At 35.7% G+C, this 18,850-nt stretch overlaps 1 protein-coding gene across 1 annotated transcript in view; it reads right to left on the bottom strand.

Moving 5' to 3' along the window:
- Positions 1 to 12,970: 12,970 nt before the first annotated feature.
- Positions 12,971 to 18,850, bottom strand: part of LOC117099951 (SUMO-activating enzyme subunit 1-like) — an 8,361-nt gene continuing 2,481 nt past the window's right edge. Inside the window, exons 2-7 of the mRNA XM_033239486.1 lie at positions 17,940 to 18,114; positions 16,428 to 16,684; positions 15,900 to 16,093; positions 15,389 to 15,533; positions 14,330 to 14,399; positions 12,971 to 13,581 (exon numbers count right to left, since the gene is read on the bottom strand). Of these exons, the coding sequence (XP_033095377.1) occupies positions 13,492 to 13,581; positions 14,330 to 14,399; positions 15,389 to 15,533; positions 15,900 to 16,093; positions 16,428 to 16,684; positions 17,940 to 18,114 (931 nt within the window). The 3' untranslated portion in view covers positions 12,971 to 13,491. The remainder of the gene's footprint in view (positions 13,582 to 14,329; positions 14,400 to 15,388; positions 15,534 to 15,899; positions 16,094 to 16,427; positions 16,685 to 17,939; positions 18,115 to 18,850) is intronic.

Genomic DNA, 18,850 nt, shown 5'->3' with positions numbered 1-18,850 from the left:
AGTTGCTCACGTCCTCAGCCCCAACCCTGTCTCTTATAAACATCTAGATGTGTATAAGAGACAGATATATATATATACAGGGCCGGATCCAGGATATGAAAGGGGGTGGTTCAAATTGTCTCAAAAAACCCCTAAAAGGAAAGGGAGTCCTGGGACCTCCCCCGGGAAAATTTGGATTCCTAGATGGCCGGAAATGAGCTTTCTCGACTTCTGAGGTGTTTTTAATGACCTTTAAGTTCTTCAAAATTTAAGGTTTTTCTCCTCTTGAAAAAGGTAATTTTATCTCATTCTTTAGGCCATTATATAAAGAAAAAAAAATCAAAGACATAAGCAATATATTATTATATTCCAACAAAATTACGACATTGAACCAAAACAGTCTGTATAATTTTATTTATTGAAGGCAAGTTGGGCTAAGCATAGTTTGTCTGATTTGCCAACCTATATGCCTAGGTAGGTTCAAGCGCGGATCCAGCGGGGGGGCCACGGGGCCCCGTCCCCCCCCCCCCGTCAGTCACGCCGAAAAATGAAAAAAAAATTGAGAAGAGTTAAAGGGAGGAAAGAAAGAGGGAAAAAAGGAAGTGTACCCATAAGTTCAGTGACGAATCCAGCAGAGGGTGAAAGGAAAGCTCGATTATTTTACCACTCACTAATTTTGAATTTTCTATTGATTGACAACGAACACAACGCTATATCTCCGACGCATCAATCAGGATGTAAAAAGGCCAAAAGGCGGAGACCTAAAGACAGAGTTTTTTTTTAGCCGGAATGTATGCATGGAGTAACGCCTACGCGTTCTCGTGCGAAAATCCGCAGGCCACCGACCCTTATTGGCCCCTTTGATGCCCCTACCCATGCGTCCAGTAGGGTCCTCGCTCTATATACCACCCTGATTTTAAGTCTGAATGAGTGCCATTTTCGGGCATCTAAAGTTGCCATAATCATAATTTGCTTTGCGACTACCCAGTATAGAATATATAAAGGACTATAGGTCCTTTGATCAGATCACCCCACCCTCTAAAATAATCTTCCAGCGACGGAACAAGCAAACATTACGTTTTCTTCCCATGAACCCGCTCACTCAGGGAACCCACATGTGCAATAGTCAGGGTAAAGCTCAGTTTCCATATAATCACCTACCCTATCGGTGTCAGTCGTCGAGAGTTGTCGGAAAGGTTGAACCTGGTTCAACTTTTCCGAATGCATTTGCAGACGCAGACGAATCAGGGTGCATTGCTAGCTGTCCTGCACAATCGGAAAGGTACCCCGATTCGTCTGTGAACCACAACTGACACGACTGTCGGCGATAGGGTGAGCGATTCTTGAAAACCGAGCTAAAACTCTGGATCAACGCCTGAGAGGTACCTATTCTGAAAATTGTCTATTCCCTCAGCCCCAACCATGGTGGGGGAAGTGAGGTGGATCCTCACGCACCCCCTACCGCCAAATCCAGCATCCGCCCCAGCGGTGTCTAAAGGAGGAGGAGCATACGAGGGAGCATAACTGCCGTCGGGAGGAAGTCAATAATTTTGTCGAGAAACAGTGCTTTAAAAAAGCATTTTTACTGTTCGAGAGTGCCATTTTCGAGCGTCTAGAGGGGCCTATTCTTAAAATTTGCTTCAAGGGCCACTGATCCTTAGGGGCCCCTTTGGTTCCCCTACCCATATTGTCCCGTAGGGTCCTCGCTCTATAGCACCCTGATCCAAAAGGGCTTTGCTGATACAAAACAGCATAATGTGTCACTGACATCGACTGTAGGACATAGCATATTAATCCTGCTGGGTGGGTTGCCCAGCCGGCCAAATTTTAAGTCTGTATGAGTGTCATTTCCGGGCATCTGGAGTACCAAAATCATAATCGAGAGTGCCATTTTCGAGCGTCTAGAGGGTCCTATTCTTAAAATTTGCTCACGTCCTCAGCCCCAACCATTGTGGTGCTGAGGTGGGTGTGGAATTGCCCTCCCCACCCACCTCTCCCGATCAGAAAATTTCTGGATCCGCCCCTGAGGTTCCAGCATGCCTTTTGTAAGCTAGGACCCAGTAGTATTTTGTTACATTTCTTTACAGGGGGAGGGTTCGTCCGAACCCCTGAAGCCTCCCCTGGATCCGCCACTGTTATGTTTAAAATTATATACCACAAATATAGATTGACCATATAAACTCAAAAATCTGTCTCTTATACACATCTAGATGTGTATAAGAGACAGATATATACCCTGTAATTGACTCCTATTGTAGGTTTGTGACCCGTGCTCCAATAGAAACCCACCATAAACTTCTATCAATAAAAGTCACCAGCTAACCAGATAGTAACCCAGTGGAATATTCATTAGATTAATCAATTTTTTACTGTACACGATAAATGCAAAAATTTAAATTTTCGGATTTATAACGGCTATTTCTCAAGGGGTGGATTTAGCAAACTTGCTTAACAAGAAAAAAATCAACTTAAATTCGCCTTAAATCCATACATCCCAGGCCATGTCTTTTAAAATACAAAAATGTGATATTGTATGGTTCAGTTTGGTTTCTATCCTTTCGTAAGCATTTATAAAATACTACTACTACTACTACTACTAGTAGTAGAAGTACTGTAATAATAATAATATTAATGATGACGATGATGAGGTAAGAAAATTTATGATTATATCGACGCTAGATGGCCGGGAATGGCAAGTCTTTTTCCCGGTTATTTTTTAAATAATTTTGAAAAGATTGGGGGTCGGACCGCCTGGGGCCTCCTTGAATACACTACTGAATTGAAATCAATGCGGTACTGTTGTGTAAATACAATAATTACTCCTCTAAAAAAATATATTTTATTAATTTATAAAAATATTATTCGTATTTTCTACATATTAGTGGACTCCAAAATCGATTTAATAAGCATTTGAAATCCCTAAATAGTCATATTTTTCAGGGGCTTCGCCCCCTGGAACACTTTCAGGAGATTTTGTGCGACGCCCGACCACGCCCACATTTTGTTCATCGGGACCTCGGACCCCCGTCAAATCCTGGTGCCACCACTGATTAAGGGGCCCGCTGTCCTTTAAAAAAAAAAATTAAGTTGGAAATTATTTTAAATATACGCCACTGGAAAGAGTTTCAGGATTTACGGTACAGACACTTGATTTTATAAATATTGTGTGTAAATACAATAAAAACACAAGGCTTTATGGCTTTATTATTTTACAAATTGTAGATGGATTAAGTACACTGACATGACAAAACAAGTGAATAGGACGAAACACAATGAGACGAAATTTGGCTCCGAGTATTTGTATACGCCTCACCGTGTTTGTCAATAGACTCTGACAGTGACGTAGAGGTTTTGGCGCCCGAGGGCAAGAGTAGAAAATTGCGCTCCCTTCCCCCTCCCCTTCCCTAAAATTATAATTATAATATTTTGAAATAAACTGTTATTGGTTGTATAAGTCCGTTTCGTACGTCCATATCATACACAGTAAAAGTAAGCCTGGAGGGGAGGGTCCGAGGTCCTGGGGGCCGACGAGGGACAAGATTTCTTTGACGAGAGCAAAGTGGGCGTGGTCGAGCGTCTCATAAAATGTTCCGATATGGAACTGGGGGGGGGGAAAGCCCCCGGAAAAGTTTTGAAAATTTATGGGTTTCAAAGGCTTATTTAATCGATTTTAGAGTCTACTAATATATGTACAAAATTTTTTTTTCTCCCCCACGAATTATGGTTTTTCTCTCCGACGAAGGAAGGGGGAGAGCTATCCCCAACGGGGGCCTGCACCCCCATCCCCCCAGTCGCGCCACCCCTGTTTCTTACTATTGAAACTGCATTACGATGAACTTTGTATACATCCTTACCATTATCCTAATTTGTAAGGCTGTCGCATACAGCTATAGTATTCTTATTCTCTAAATTTATCTTATAGTAGTCTTGTAAACTCACAACTGAATTTTTGTGCTTTTGCATCAGCAAATCGGTTAATAACATGATCAATTGACAATTTATGGGTTTCAAAGGCTTATTTAATCGATTTTAGAGTCTACTAATATATGTACAAAATACACATAATTTTTTTTTCTCCCCCACCGAATTATGGTTTTTCTCTCCGACGGAGGGAGGGGGAGAGCTATCCCCGAAGGGGGCCTGCACCCCATCCCCCCGGTCGCGCCACCCCTGTTTCTTACTATTGAAACTGCATTACGATGAACTTTGTATACATCCTTACCATTATCCTAATTTGTAAGGCTGTCGCATACAGCTATAGTATTCTTATTCTCTAAATTTATCTTATAGTAGTCTTGTAAACTCACAACTGAATTTTTGTGCTTTTGCATCAGCAAATCGGTTAATAACATGATCAAAGTTAGCAATGTTGTCTGCTTCATCACGCTCAATACTAAGTAGTGCCAAAGCAGATAGTCTCGCTTGTCCCATCGTGGCTCTGAGATGGCAGGATGAGCTTTAGTTAAGTAGTCATTACAGAATAGGATAAAAAAAATAGAAGAGAAATCGACGCTCGAAATGGACTGAAAAGGACTGCCAATAAAAACAACTACACTCAGATTCCTATTATTGACTGGAAATATTCATGCCTGACGACAATAAATATCGTCGTTTTTTTTTTTTGGCCTAAAAAGTGCTTACTTCTTACTTTCATTCTCCCATTTCAGCGCCCCCAAAACCTGGCACCCGGGGCACATCCCCCCCCCCCAATTTACCCCTAGCTACGCCACTGAACTTGAGCGCCCATTCTTAGCAATGTGTTGGCAAAATTGTAATATTAATTGTAATTTTAAGTATGTTGTGATGCCTTCCTTTGTAAGAAATCCATGGGGGCGGATGCAGGATTTGGCGGTAGGGGTGCTTGATAATCCACACCTCCTGCCCACCATGGTTGCAGGGGCGCATCCAGAAATTTTGACAGGTGGGCACATGACGAATATGTAGCCCTCGGCCACCTCATCCCCACATTGGGTGGGGCTGAGGTGAGCAAGTTTTAAAAATAGGCAACTCTAAATGCTCGTAAATGGCACTCTCAGTCGGTAAAAATGCTTTTTCAAAGCAGTGTTCCTCGACAGAATTATTGATTTTTTTCACCATAGCTCCCCTTCCAATAGACACCCCTTTCCATACGGGCGTCGCGAAGGTCTAATCAAGGACCTATAGTCCATTTCATGCTGGGAGTCGCAAAGCTCAAAACCTGATCCACAGTCCAAGAAGAGGATGTGAGAGGTGTAAAGCCCGGATCAACCACTTGGTTCACATGCATTATTATTATTCAAAGCAGTGTTCCTCGACAGAATTATTGATTTTTTCCGAATGCTACACATCCAATAGACACCCCTTCCCAGGGCTTCAATTTTTAAGGTATAATATTTTTAAATAATTACAAGCCAGAAAACTGTTGAATTATTATTTATTTAATTAATTTAATACATACAATAACATTAAAAACAGAAATCTAGCAAAGGTAAGTGGCCCTGATGAGAGATACCACCAAGATTACTTAAGACCGTGGCAGCAGAACTGGCTCCTGTACCTTTCTATTCCAGCAATCAGTGGAGGAAAGGTCTAGTAACAAGTATTATATGATAAAGGTGACAAATCTGACCGGCAAATTACGGGCCTATCCCTAACATGCTCGTCACAACAACACCGTCACAAATCATACAGAAATCAAATCGTACACTTGGCCTGAACAGAAAACTAGCACCCTGATCAAAAAAACCGTCAAAGTGCGAGCCTATGAGGCGCTGGTTCGTCAGCGCCTCGAATATGCCTCCGAAGAAGATTGGAATCCCTGCACTACAACAGAAGTGGATAAGGTTGAACAAGTATACAGAGTGCTGCACGATTTACGTTTGCTGACTATCGACGATCAACCCATGTAACACCTCTCATTACCAACCTGGGGTGGGACGATCTGTATGTTCAACGCCTTTTGAATCTATCTGTAAATTCTACGAGATTCATAATAACCTGATCGATATTCCCTTTTATTCATGTGTAATACCTGCCACATATTTCACCAGAAATGACCATAAACTCAAATATCATGTACGAATCACTACTACAGACGCTTTCATGTACTCTTCTATAAAGGATAGGTTACCCCATCAGTCATCACAATACACCATCAGTTGCAGCCTACAAACAGCAGCCCTTCCAGTCATGGGTGGGATGCCTCCTGCACGTAGTTCCAAACTCTTGTAATGATTACTATTAACTACCATTTGCTCTTTGCTCTTGGTTTTTGTTTCCCTTTTGCTGTTGCCTTCAACAGTCTCTTTCTTCTACACCTTGCCTGTGGACGGCACTTTACACACCCAGATTAGCTTCAGTATGAAGCTGCAAAAAGTATTATGCTATCAAGTATCCTGTTCAGTAGATATCTACTGTTTTCCCACAACGCCAGTTATGCTTTACATAAACCTCGTGAGAAATATTGAACCCAGCAACCCTGGGATTGGAAGGCAAACATCCTAACCACCAAGCTATTCAACTCACCGAATGTTTTTTATTTTGTTTGTTTGTAATTATCCGCCATTAATGAATACATTGGGAGTGTGCAATAACAATTCTTTGAGAAACTCTACAACTAGCTTTACATAGGTATTGTAGTACAAGTGCACCTTTTATAAATACTGTAATAATCTTCTATCGTTTCAATAATTTATGAGGAAGTCTATTATTTAGTTTCTCAGAAAGGATCTTGAGAGTGAAATCCTCTACTGTGATATAATGAAAACTTCCTCAAAGAATCTTTTGTGTTCAGAAACTGAAGAGAGCCTCTGTGTGTTTGAGACTCAGCTAACAAACTGATATACTGTAGATTTTTTTTCTTACCCGTAAGCGATACATGTATATTATTATGCTACTCTTGACATAAATTTCCGAAATGACGGGGGAAATGAAATTTTAGCTGACGTAATAGATTCGTTTAATGGGGTTAGTGAATACACTTTTGACATCATACTATAATATAGTCTAACAAAAAAACAACGTACACGTGTCAAAATCAATTTAAATGTGCGTTAATAACACAGAAAATAAGACTGCTGGTCGCCATTTCATTAATTTTTTTCACTCCATATAAAATACAAACTCTAAAATCCCACCCCCAAAAAAAAACAAAAAAAAAACGGCCAAGAAAAAAAACTTAGGAAGGACAATTCCAATGTATTAAACGGATATAGAGGAAGTTTAATTACAATATCTTTCAAGGAAAAAACAAGTTAATGTTTTGATAAGTTCTACTTTTTTCTTTTACCAAGATAGGTCAAATGTGTTTCAGTGTCATTGCTAATCTTACAATAAAGTGTTATAAGATATTTGCTATTTGTTTTAAAACAAAAGGCAACTGCTCTTGGTTGTCGTACATTTCTAGAGCATCAGAAATGCTGTTTTTGTCTTTAAATTGTCCTGGAAATTTCGGAATAATATTCTAACTACTTATACAAAAACATATTTCACAAGGAAATTTTAACACTGCCTACGCAATACGTTTTTATGTGTACTCTAATGTAATGTAATATCAAACTTATTCCTTCCTTTCCTCTGCCTTCCATCTTAAAATGTTTTTTTCCCCTTTTAATTCTATTGATATATTTTACATGATTTTTTTAAATGAATAAATGATTTTGGATAAAGCATATTCACTAATAATATACAACAATATACCCAATATTATTCATTCGTCTAATTTTTATTTAGGCCTATTGTGTTATTGATTTACTAGATTGGTACAGCAAAACTATGGAACTAAAGCGATAATATGCAGCAAGTGGAAAAAAGATAATGTTAATTATAACAATTGAATTTCCAAAAAATAAATCATTGCTTTCTGACGAGTACACTTTGGTGTCTGGGGCAATCAAGATATCTCTCAGCCAATGAATGGCGTTGAACATCATCAAATAAACCAAAATACGTCTTAAAACAACTGCAGCGCCCGCATCTACACTCCGAGTTCGACGCGTTCTCAAGATGAGAATTGTCTGTAAGTAAACCTGTGCTGCATTCAGAATTAACAATATAATTATAACAACATGACTAGTAATATCAAGAGCGATATCTGATGTAACTTCATCGCTGGTTGAAGTAGTTACGTTTTTAGCATAATTAATCAAATAACCGGTCGCTGATATGCCATCACAAAAAATTAGCACAGTTATGCCCATTACAGTTAAAAGAAGCAATATTTCACTTCTGTTAAGCGATTTAACAATGATTTTCTGTTGGTATTTATTTAGGTATTTCTTTCCAAGTCCTGTAACTATTGTCATTAAAGTGTTGTACGTCAAGAGAATGAATAGTTGTATGTTCTTGTGAACATCTCGTTGGAACAATGTAAATACCTGTAATATACTCACTACAAATACTGATAGTCCTAAGAGCAATAAAAATAGTGATAGGGAGGCCCACAAGCAGCTATTCACTCTGGATGAAAATTGTACGTAGCATGCAGTTTGGTCAAGTCTCTCCGCTGTGTTAATGTTTCCCTCAGCCTGTCTCCTATCTATGTTACGAATGATTGTGTCCCCATAGTCTACGGTAGTATCACTTGTACTGACTCTCGTTGAATACAAGCTAGACCAGTAATGTAGGAGAATACTTATAGCTAACAAATGATATTCTTTGGAAAATGGTTGAAAGATACTCAAGAAAACATGTAGGCCTATAGGGGGATCTGCCAATATTTGCTTGTAGCACAAGACAATGTCATCATTAATATTGGATTTGTTTGCTGACTGTAAATTGATCAGTGGCCAATCCATTTCCTGATATTCACCTTCATTTCCAAGTGCCATAGATGCTTCCTCTGCGACGCCTTTCATCCAAGCAAGTATGTTTGCAGATATAGTTATAATAAAAGCATATTGGAACCAGGAGCAGTTCTTAAATGATGCACATCTGAAGACTGTAAAAAACGTCATCTGAGTACAGGTGAACATTATTTGCAAACAGTTTGATGTACTAAACACAATTTCCCTGTATTTGTATACATTTCTTATCAGCACATGGAAACACTCTCTAATTACTCTGATGTAAGCAATTGAAAGTGCAATGTTGCAAAATCCAAAAATGTAAACACCAATAATGGGTTCATCAGAAGTTTGGTGGCTTACTTCGATTGATGAGTTTGATGAAAGTAGTGGTTGACGTTCATCGTTAATTTCTAGAGTGGGTGGTTCTTGAGGGTTTCGAATTAAATCCAACCATTTCCAACACTTGTTCTTTCGCACGACATGTATCATGATGAATATGGATATGAAAAAAATTACAATACAGTTCCAATCCACGGTGTCTTCATGTACAAACTTATGTCCACTACTGTAAAAAACAATAAATATAGTAGCATAAAAGGAAATAATGCCAAGCAATACTACCAAAGAGGAAACACGACCGTCGTGGACATAATCACTTCCCTGTTTTCGTGAAAATAACTGTGATGAATTCATATCAGTTCTAGCTGGGTCTGCAATCAAATCCTCAATGAATTCATTTGTTGATGCTAAAGACATCGATTTTTTTGATAGAAAAATGATCATTCAATACCCATTGCCGCGCCGTTTGCCTATATGATTGTATTCTGCTGTTGAAATGTGTCTCTAAATGTACGTAGTCATAATTCAACATGTTATTCATGAAATTCAATACTCTGTGCTGTTCAGCTAGCATTCTCAAACACAGAACAAAATGAATATCTTGACATGGGCCTGCAATGACAAATTTGGTCCGGTGCCAAAATCGGTCCGTGGCTATTTTTATCTAGCCAATTAGAGTAGACATATGCCTTTCAGTGGGAAAAAAAAATGCAAAGGGAAGAGGAAGGGCAGCTATTACACTACAGCACTGTAATCTGATTGACAGATAGACTTTTTTTACAAAAAAATTATTAATTATTAAGAAGTTGTATTTTAATTTTTCTTTGTAAATATTAATTGATGATTTGTGTTCGATAACTAATATAATGCGAGCTTTTTGTGTTTTTAGTAGATTTTGATGGTAAATAATTAGGTTTTAAAATGCCTATTCCAGAAAGCCTATTCTAAATGTCACAGCCTAACGTTCAACGTTGTAAGAACATTCAAACGTTGTAAAATTAGGTTAAACGTATGTACATATGGTTCTACAAAATAACGTTATCACCATCTCACTGCGCCACACTACCAACACCAGAAATATTTAAAATAATATATTCAATATGTCACCAGCAGGGCTCTATGCAATTCAATTTAAGTAGATCCACCTTTGATACAGGGGCATCCATAAAAAAACATACAAAAATAAAATACGTATAGAAAAGGAAAATTTACTTAAAATTAAGTAGTAGTAAGACTGAATACTATGAGGTACTGTAGAATTACCAAGAATATAAACTACTTTTAACAAAGAAACTGCTTTTAACATATACATACAGTATATATCTGTGGACTTTAGAAAGACAAAAAAATATAAGTTATGGCCTTTTCATATTCCTAAATGTTTATGCTAAACCAAACGAGCCTCTTTGCTTTAAAAGTCAAATAATAATGTCTACTCGTATACTGTAAGTTTAGGGTGATGTATGCAAAATAGGCTTCAGATTGCACTAAATAAAACCTAGGGAGTGAAGTTGCTTTTGTTGTGAAAAAACAATCATGTGGTCACAGAAATTAAACGCATGACCCTGGGATTGGAAGGCAAGTATCTTAACCACCAAACTACTGAACTCCATTCCAAGCGCAGTAACCAAATAAAATTATCAAATGTACATTATTTCCTTAATATTATATTAATTTTATTGTTCTACGATTTTGAGTGTGTGCTATAACTATTCTTTGAGAAAACTCTACGGCAGCCTAAGTATTGTAGTGCAAGCGCTCTTTTTGTAAATAATAATCTTTCATTGTTTAAAAAATGTATGAGGAAGTCTATATATACTTTCTCGAAAAAGATTTTGAGAAGTAAAAACCATCTACCGTGTTATGTAATGAAGCCTTCCTTAAATAATCTTTGTTCAGAAAGTGGAGAGAACCTCTATTATTATAGGCCTATTTTTATTTTTCTTTGTAGTTATTAAATTATTTCTTTATAGAACATAAATACTGTACTTGATGCCTTTTCAATCAATCTTTGAAATGAGAATTGTTAAAAAAAATATGATAATGGAAACTGATTGAATAAAGTTTATTGTGAATCATCAAAACTTCTGTGAAAAAAATCAAAATTGTAGCTGACATAATAGATTTGCTTAGTTGTGGGATGTTAGTAAATAAACTTCTGACATCAAATGATACTGTTAAAGGTATATCAACACTATAATATAGTCTAAAAAAAAAAACAACGTATACTGGCCACACACTGGGGCTTAACAGTTCAAAAATCAATTTAAATATGTGCTATTAAAACAAAAAAGAAGACTGCTGGTCGCCATTTTACTTTTTTTCACTCCAAACAAAATAAAAACTATGAAACCAAAAAAAAATTTAAAAAAATAGCAAGGACAATTCCAACTATTATTAAACGAATATAGAGGAAGTTTAATTATATCTTTCAAAAAACCAAGAACAAGTCATTGTTTCGATAAGAAGTTCCGCTTTGGCCTGTTACCAAGGTAGGCCAACTGTGTTTTTAAAAAACATAAACGTTATTTCATAAATAAATTTCTATAATGGACAATAGAAGAGCTAGGCATTTCGAAGTGGCAATACTAATCTAACAATAAAGTGTTTTTGGTCGTCTCACATTTCTGGAGCATCAGAAATGCAGTTTTCTTCTTTCAATTTGTCTTAGAAATTTCTGAATAACAATCTAGTTGCTTATAAAAAAAAACACATATTTCACAAGGCAATTTTAACATCACCAACGTAAGACGTTTTTAAGTGTACTCGTTTTTTCCTTTTTACTCCACTGATATATTTTGATTTTTAAAATGAATAACATGATTCTAAATAAGGACATACTGACCAATAATATACAATATACCAAATATTATTCATTTTCGTCTAATCTGATACAATTCTATTGTGTGTTAATGATTTACTACATTGTTACGGTAAAAGTGGGAAAAAGATAACGTTGATTATAACAATTGCATTTCCCAAAAAAACATTGCTTTGTGACGAGTACACTCTGGCATCTGGGGCAATCAAAATGTCACTCGGCCAATGAGTTGCGTTGAACATCATCAAATAAACCAAATAGCGTCTTAAAACAACTGCAGCACCCACGTCTACGCTCCGAGTTCGACGCGTTCTCAGGATGAGAATTGTCTGAATGTTGTTTAGGCTCATGAGCCTAAACAATAGGGCGCTTTCGATTTGCGCTATGAAGCGAGGCTAGCTAGAAGGAACTCAGTCATATTCGTCACCGTCATCCTATGTTCTCTCCAGGCTTCTTATACCCCTGTTACACTACCATATACAGTATATTCCCGCAGTACAACACGTTCATAGTTCTGAAAAGAACTACTCTTTTGTTGAGAAATATTTGTCCCACCAAATTTATACTCAGTGGCTTTTGTTACTGTAACCCCTTGCATCACCACATCAGTTGCTCCTACTCTCATACACAGATACTGTCTTTATCCTGCCCACCTTTTTACCTTTGTCCCACAAACACCCTCTCCTCCACTTTGCCTTTTGTCTCCGCACACAGCACCACACCATCTGCAAACATTATCTCCCATGGTGCCTCACTCCCTTTGTCAGGCAGTCTATGATAATTGGAAAGAGCAGTGGGCTAAGTGCTAAACATAATTTATACTGTACTTTAACTATTTGTTATATGTTCACAGTGCTATACAGCAACTTCTGTTTTTCACCTGTGCACCCGCAATTCAATGTCCCCTTTAATTCGCTATCATTTAAGTACCAAATGACATTAATCAATATTTTAATCTAATCGAATTGAAGGTTCGAATTAAACATTGGAAGGTGCTTGGATCACTACGCCCAAGTGGTTATGACATTTGTCATTTACCAACAGGATAAAATGTGAAGACAAGTAGTTTTTATCAAATTTTGTTCTTGCAAACTGCATTTTATTTATTCAATCCAACAGCAAAAAGCCAATTACAGGATGCCTCAAATATATTATATAAAAATATTAAAAATACTGTACTTTTACTGTAATTGAGTAGTCTATTAAAAGAAATCAAAGTTAACAAAACAGAAAAAGGAAGAGCTGAGAGGCGGGGGAGGTGGGTGTGAAAGAAGGAAAGGTAAACAGGTTTTTACCTGAACATAATTACATAATGGTTGACTAAACAAGTGTATTTGATTTATAAGTTACAACCCATTCAACAATTCTAGTCCACTTTGTGAAAGCCCTGCCAATAAATGTTACAGCTACTTAGTTATAAATGCTATAGTTAATGTTATGTTAATGTTAGGTTATGTTAAAAGTGCTGTTGTCATTTCATAATAACAATTCTAGTGAAGATATTAGATCTTAAAATGCTACAAGAGCATTCTTTAAATCCATCAACTCAGTGAATGAAAACACCAACTGTCCTCAACTGTTTGGACTTCAACTTCCAATACAGTCTACTATTCCTGCGCTATTCAATCCATTGAAGAAAAAAAAATTGTTATGCGGTACATCTCGGCACGACACAGCCTGAAACAAGTGAAATAATTCAATTTTCATTTTAGATGTGATGTTATATTACTACATCCTAGCTTATGAAAAACATCAATGTGTACATATCTAAAGGTGGTTATGATGATTATGATATTAAAATAAATTTAATAATATTAATATATATTAATATATATTAATATGTAGCTTGTCATGCTAAAATCAACATCAGTGACCAAAACAAAAAAAATTATAAGCTTTAAAATACTACTATTGCCAAAGTTATGAGTAAAAGTATTACAGGTTCTCTGTACTAAAGTATACAATACTGTCACATTCTAATGCTAATTACTCAGTTTAACATTTAGCAACAGTATGCTGGTTTTGGAATAGCAACCCTCATATATCAAATAATAAATGTTGGAAACTAATTAACATGTTTCGACGTGTCGCACGTAATCATCAGGCAATAATGCTTATGCCACTACCAATTCATATACTACCGGACAGATGTATGATTAACAAGCAAGTACTAAGGCAAGTCATGTATATAAAGGTCATGAATACTATGGTAAGTCATGAATATAGCAATCAAAATAAAAGAGTGATAATGCAATGAGTTGTTTGTTCGTTCAGTGATGAAGTTCCCCCATCTGCCTGGTAGAATATAAATTTTTAATAGTATAAGCATTATTGCCTGAGGATGACAGGTCCAAACATGCCGTTAATTAGTTTCATTTATTTGATTTGATGCATAATGTACTAATGATGATGTATAGAATCATACCTTGATAATTTCTTGACCCATGACCCCACCAACAATGGCACAGATTGGGCTAAGCTCAGCAGCACAATGACTGAATATACAAAAAAGATAAAAGAATTTGATAAATTAATTAAATTTTTATCACATCCATAGATAGACCTCTATGTTATATTATAGTCTGCCATACGAAACAGTACTGTATACGAAACAGTACTGTATACACAAAAGACAGTAGCAAAAGTGCAACAAGTTTTGTATTATTTGTAGTTATTTTGACATTGTTCAGTTCTAATGACATTTTATGTCTGAAAACTACATAGAATAAATAAAAGCTTAAAATACAAAAATTTGTTTTTTATAAAAAATTATTTGTGTTATTATTTTGCAGCAGCATTATAATATTTTATAGTTGTTTAGATTAAAGGTTAATGGTTCTAAATTTATAAAGTGAAAAATACAGATGTCTCTATGCACTGTAAAAACAAGTGTAGACATGTTTGGAAAAGTGAAATAATAAAAAAAAAGATTAAATCATTCATTCATTCAATCATTCATTAATTGGTTTTTCTCATTTAATTTATACACTTCTTATCTCACTAATATGTTTGGGATATGTATTTGTGGCAAACAAGTCACTTGTCACAAATCCTGTTTAATGGCCAAAACAGGCTGGAAATGTCAATTTTTTTAAATCTATTTTATTATGCTAAACTAAACTTTATATCATGCTATGCTGTTATTTTCTCCATTTTCAATGGTAAAACTATACATTTCAATGATTTGGTGATGGTTTCTGCTTGAGAAATGCCCAAAATCATAAAGTTTGAAGGCTGATTTCTCAAATATTGTTCTTTAAACAACTGTATGTTTAAACTCCTGTAACTTCATAATGAAATGTTGGATTTAAATGATTCTTTTTCAATTTTATAGCTCTCATTTTACTAGGTGTAACCCTGTATTAATAACTAAAATCAATTTTTGCAACAAATGACTGTTTTGGCTTGTATTTGCCACAGTTATAGGTTTTTTTTTCATTCATCTTTTTATTTTCAAGTAAGTATTTATTTCTCGCCCACTTACCCACTGAAGTTGTCATCAACAGGATCAGACTTGACTTTTAGCATATCCAGGACTTCGTCCCGTAACCGATGCAATTCAGTTCGGTCATTTTCAAGGTTGCTTGGTTGTGGATCTCTTCCAAATTTATCACGGAACATTAGTAGAACTTTTCAGAAAAGATGAAACAATCTTAACATTTTTCAAGCGTAAACATTTTTTACTGCGAGAGCTAGGCCAAAGAGGTGAGCTTGCTTGATGGAAGCACTACGCATGCCTATCACTAAGCAGATTTCCATGGAAATTCTATGATCAGTACTGACAGACTGATCATAGAAAAAGAAAATAATTTATTGATAGCTTTATAACTGATTTATAGAATTTAATTATTCAATATCAAAACAGAAATTAGGCCTACGCCGGAACTACAATTGTCAAGTGCATAAAAAAATGATGATAAATAATAACGAATATAATAATAAAATGTCAACATGATTACTTCATGGAATAAATACTATTTAGCTTTTAAACTCACTTTGCATTATGAAGTATACATCTGATGCTCTTTTCAATGCTTTTGTGTACTTCTCTGTCGACCAATCGACTTCTAGGGCATCTTTAAAGCGACAATAAGAAAACGTCTTCTTTGTAACAACTGTTTCTGTATCGTCAGCTGTTAGTCGCTTAACACCTTTAGAGTCTTCTTTTTCAACCATTTTTGGTTTTTCTCTAAAAATTGAAACAAAGTTAAAAAACATATTTATGTTATTACAACTATATTTTGTATGTTTCATATTACAGGAACATTTATTAATCATTTAATGTATCTTTAATAATCAATTAAATCATCATGTCTAGTGCTTCTTTTATTTGCTTTTCAATGTGTCTACTTTGTAAATGTGAGAAAGTAGAAGCTGTTTCCCATCAACCATCTTGGATTTGCCAACTCGGAGTAAAAAAAGAGTGCCCTCATTTTCCTGTTTTCAAAATATTAGAACGAGAAACTACTTTTTTTTTTTACTTGACTTTAGGTACTAAAATAAATTTGAAAAAAAATTCTTACTCAACAAATTCATGTTCATTTAAGTCGGCAAACATGTAGCCGTAGAAACCGAAGACATCACCAGCGAAAAACTTGACATCTTTATCATGGCAGATGTTATTAAGTCTGAAGATGGTAGCACGAGGGCAGCATGTAGCACAGACGACATCAAATTGCTCGAAGAAGTTGTCTGGCTTTTGGTCAGGACTATCAGTATCTGCAGTGACCATTACATTTGGGTTCAGCTCCTGTGTTCTCTCTACTGATGCTTCTGCCCTCTATAGGGAAAACAGATACATGTAATAAATAATAATAATAATAATAATAATAATAATATTAGACATTTACTCAGGATCCCATATTAAGATTTTTCTTAGTGGTCAGCAGGGCAAGTAGGCATCATTGTACTTGCCCTTAATAAGTTTAACTTGCCCTTAATAAGTTTAACTTGCCCCTAACATTCCTTTTTTTTGAAAATTGTGGAGTTCATCATGTACAGTACAGTGCATATATGTAATTTGTTTTAAAGTATGTATTGTTCTGTATAACACTACAAACAAGTAGCAATATATTATTTTGAACATCAAATTATCCTTCAAACATGCTCCTTTTCAGTATTTAGTATATATATATATATATTTTTCCTTTGTAAAAAACATTTTACATAGAAATACAAGTGCAAGAATCTGCTCATACAGTAAATAACTGTAAATAACAGAAATATATAACAACAAGCAACTATGTAACAATATCATCAGGTAATAGACTATCCCCTGCCGAACAAAACTGAATATTAGGCTTAACTAATGTAATTAACTAATGTAAAATACTATTGTTAAAAAAAAAAAAACTACTGTAAAATTACCCCCCGCCGGACACCAACCATGTATTTCAAGGTTTCGGGGTAAAGTAAAAAAAAAAACCTATCATGTCATAGACCGTTGACTACTCTGATTGCAGATGGACAAAGGATGATCTACTGTAGTTGTTGTGGCAGATGGATCTGAACTGTTGGCTGGCTTTGTGACATTAAACTGAAGTTACTTTTACCAGTATGATATGGGTCACTCATGATTGATTGCACCTTCTAAATATTTACAACAATTCTCTTCGTCAGGATTAATGTTAACAATGGCCTTCTCTTCCTTAATACAGTATTTAGTACATGTTTCTTTAAAGTAAGAATAATGGTTGTCACACAGACAATTTTTAATATTGTACTCTCCCTATATACAGTAATTTAGATCATCTCTTGGGTGATGAGACAACTGTAAATATAGGACCCTGTTTACTGTTCTCCCATTAGACTGAGATGTATTTTTGTTTTTGTATTCCTAATGTTTGTTTGTTTCTTTGTAATATGTCTTGCTATGCCATAACACAAAATTAACAGTACAGTATATTTAAAAAAATATGTTGCCATTTAATGTGTGACCCAAATTGACATTAATAAAAAAAATTACAGTCTAGGAATTTCAAACATGCCATCCTTGTTGGCTGCTGGAAAAATTTAGTGTTGGCAGAAATACTTACATTTCTACCAATGTCTTCTCTGGATGAGATAAGAAAGTTGGAGCAGAAATCTTCTTCTGTAACATTGTTATGATCCATTAGTGTTATTGATTTAATACCAGAGAGAACAATGTTCTTGCAAACTTCAGCACCAAGGCCCTTCAAACCAATAAACAGAACCGAAGAGGCTCGCAATCTATCAAAGACCAATCATAAATCAATCAAATATAAATAATAGTTCTTCCTGTAATTAAAGACCCCTCCAATTAAAGACCACCTCCAATTACAGATCACTTGTTTGTGGTCCTCAATTTGCAAATGTCTTTTATCATTACTCTTTTAAATTAGAGACCAAAGCTGCAAAAGACCATGGAAACCCTGGTCCCAAAAGTGGTCTTTAATTGGAGGGAGACCTGTATCTTACAGTAAAATATTTTATAAAGTGTCATTTGAGCTGAGGTACAGTACATACACTTTTGGCATTAACTGGTCATGGAGGTACAACCCTGGGTGGACAGAAGGTCATTATTTATGGAATGAAAGAAAATCAGGTAGCTGTAAACAACTTTAAGGACAATCTCCATCCTCCATTGTGGTGCATGAATGAACTCTTTCATGACCATTCATTGAATGATAGCATTCTGTAATCCTGGTTCATGAAACAAGTATTGCAGTACTAGGCCTATATAGAGTGGCCTAGCCTACCTACAGTAGGTACGACATGGAGGAATTCCTCCATGGGTACAGTAAATAACTCCAGTAGTTTTCCAGTAGTACATTTTGTTAGAAATCGTGTATGAGAAAACATTTACTAAAAAAATAGAATAGGCCCTATGCCAGTTTACAAAACAAGACCTTATTATGTTCTTGAAAGAACGTATGGCGAAATGCTTTATTATTAAGATTGATTGTTTTACGAAGTAGTTTTAATA

The sequence above is a fragment of the Anneissia japonica genome, unplaced genomic scaffold, assembly GCF_011630105.1.
Source record: "Anneissia japonica isolate Jap-2015-1 unplaced genomic scaffold, ASM1163010v1 scaffold1931_len244811_cov162, whole genome shotgun sequence".
In the NCBI taxonomy this organism is placed as follows: domain Eukaryota; kingdom Metazoa; phylum Echinodermata; class Crinoidea; order Comatulida; family Comatulidae; genus Anneissia; species Anneissia japonica.
This window is presented reverse-complemented; position numbering and strand designations above follow the sequence as displayed.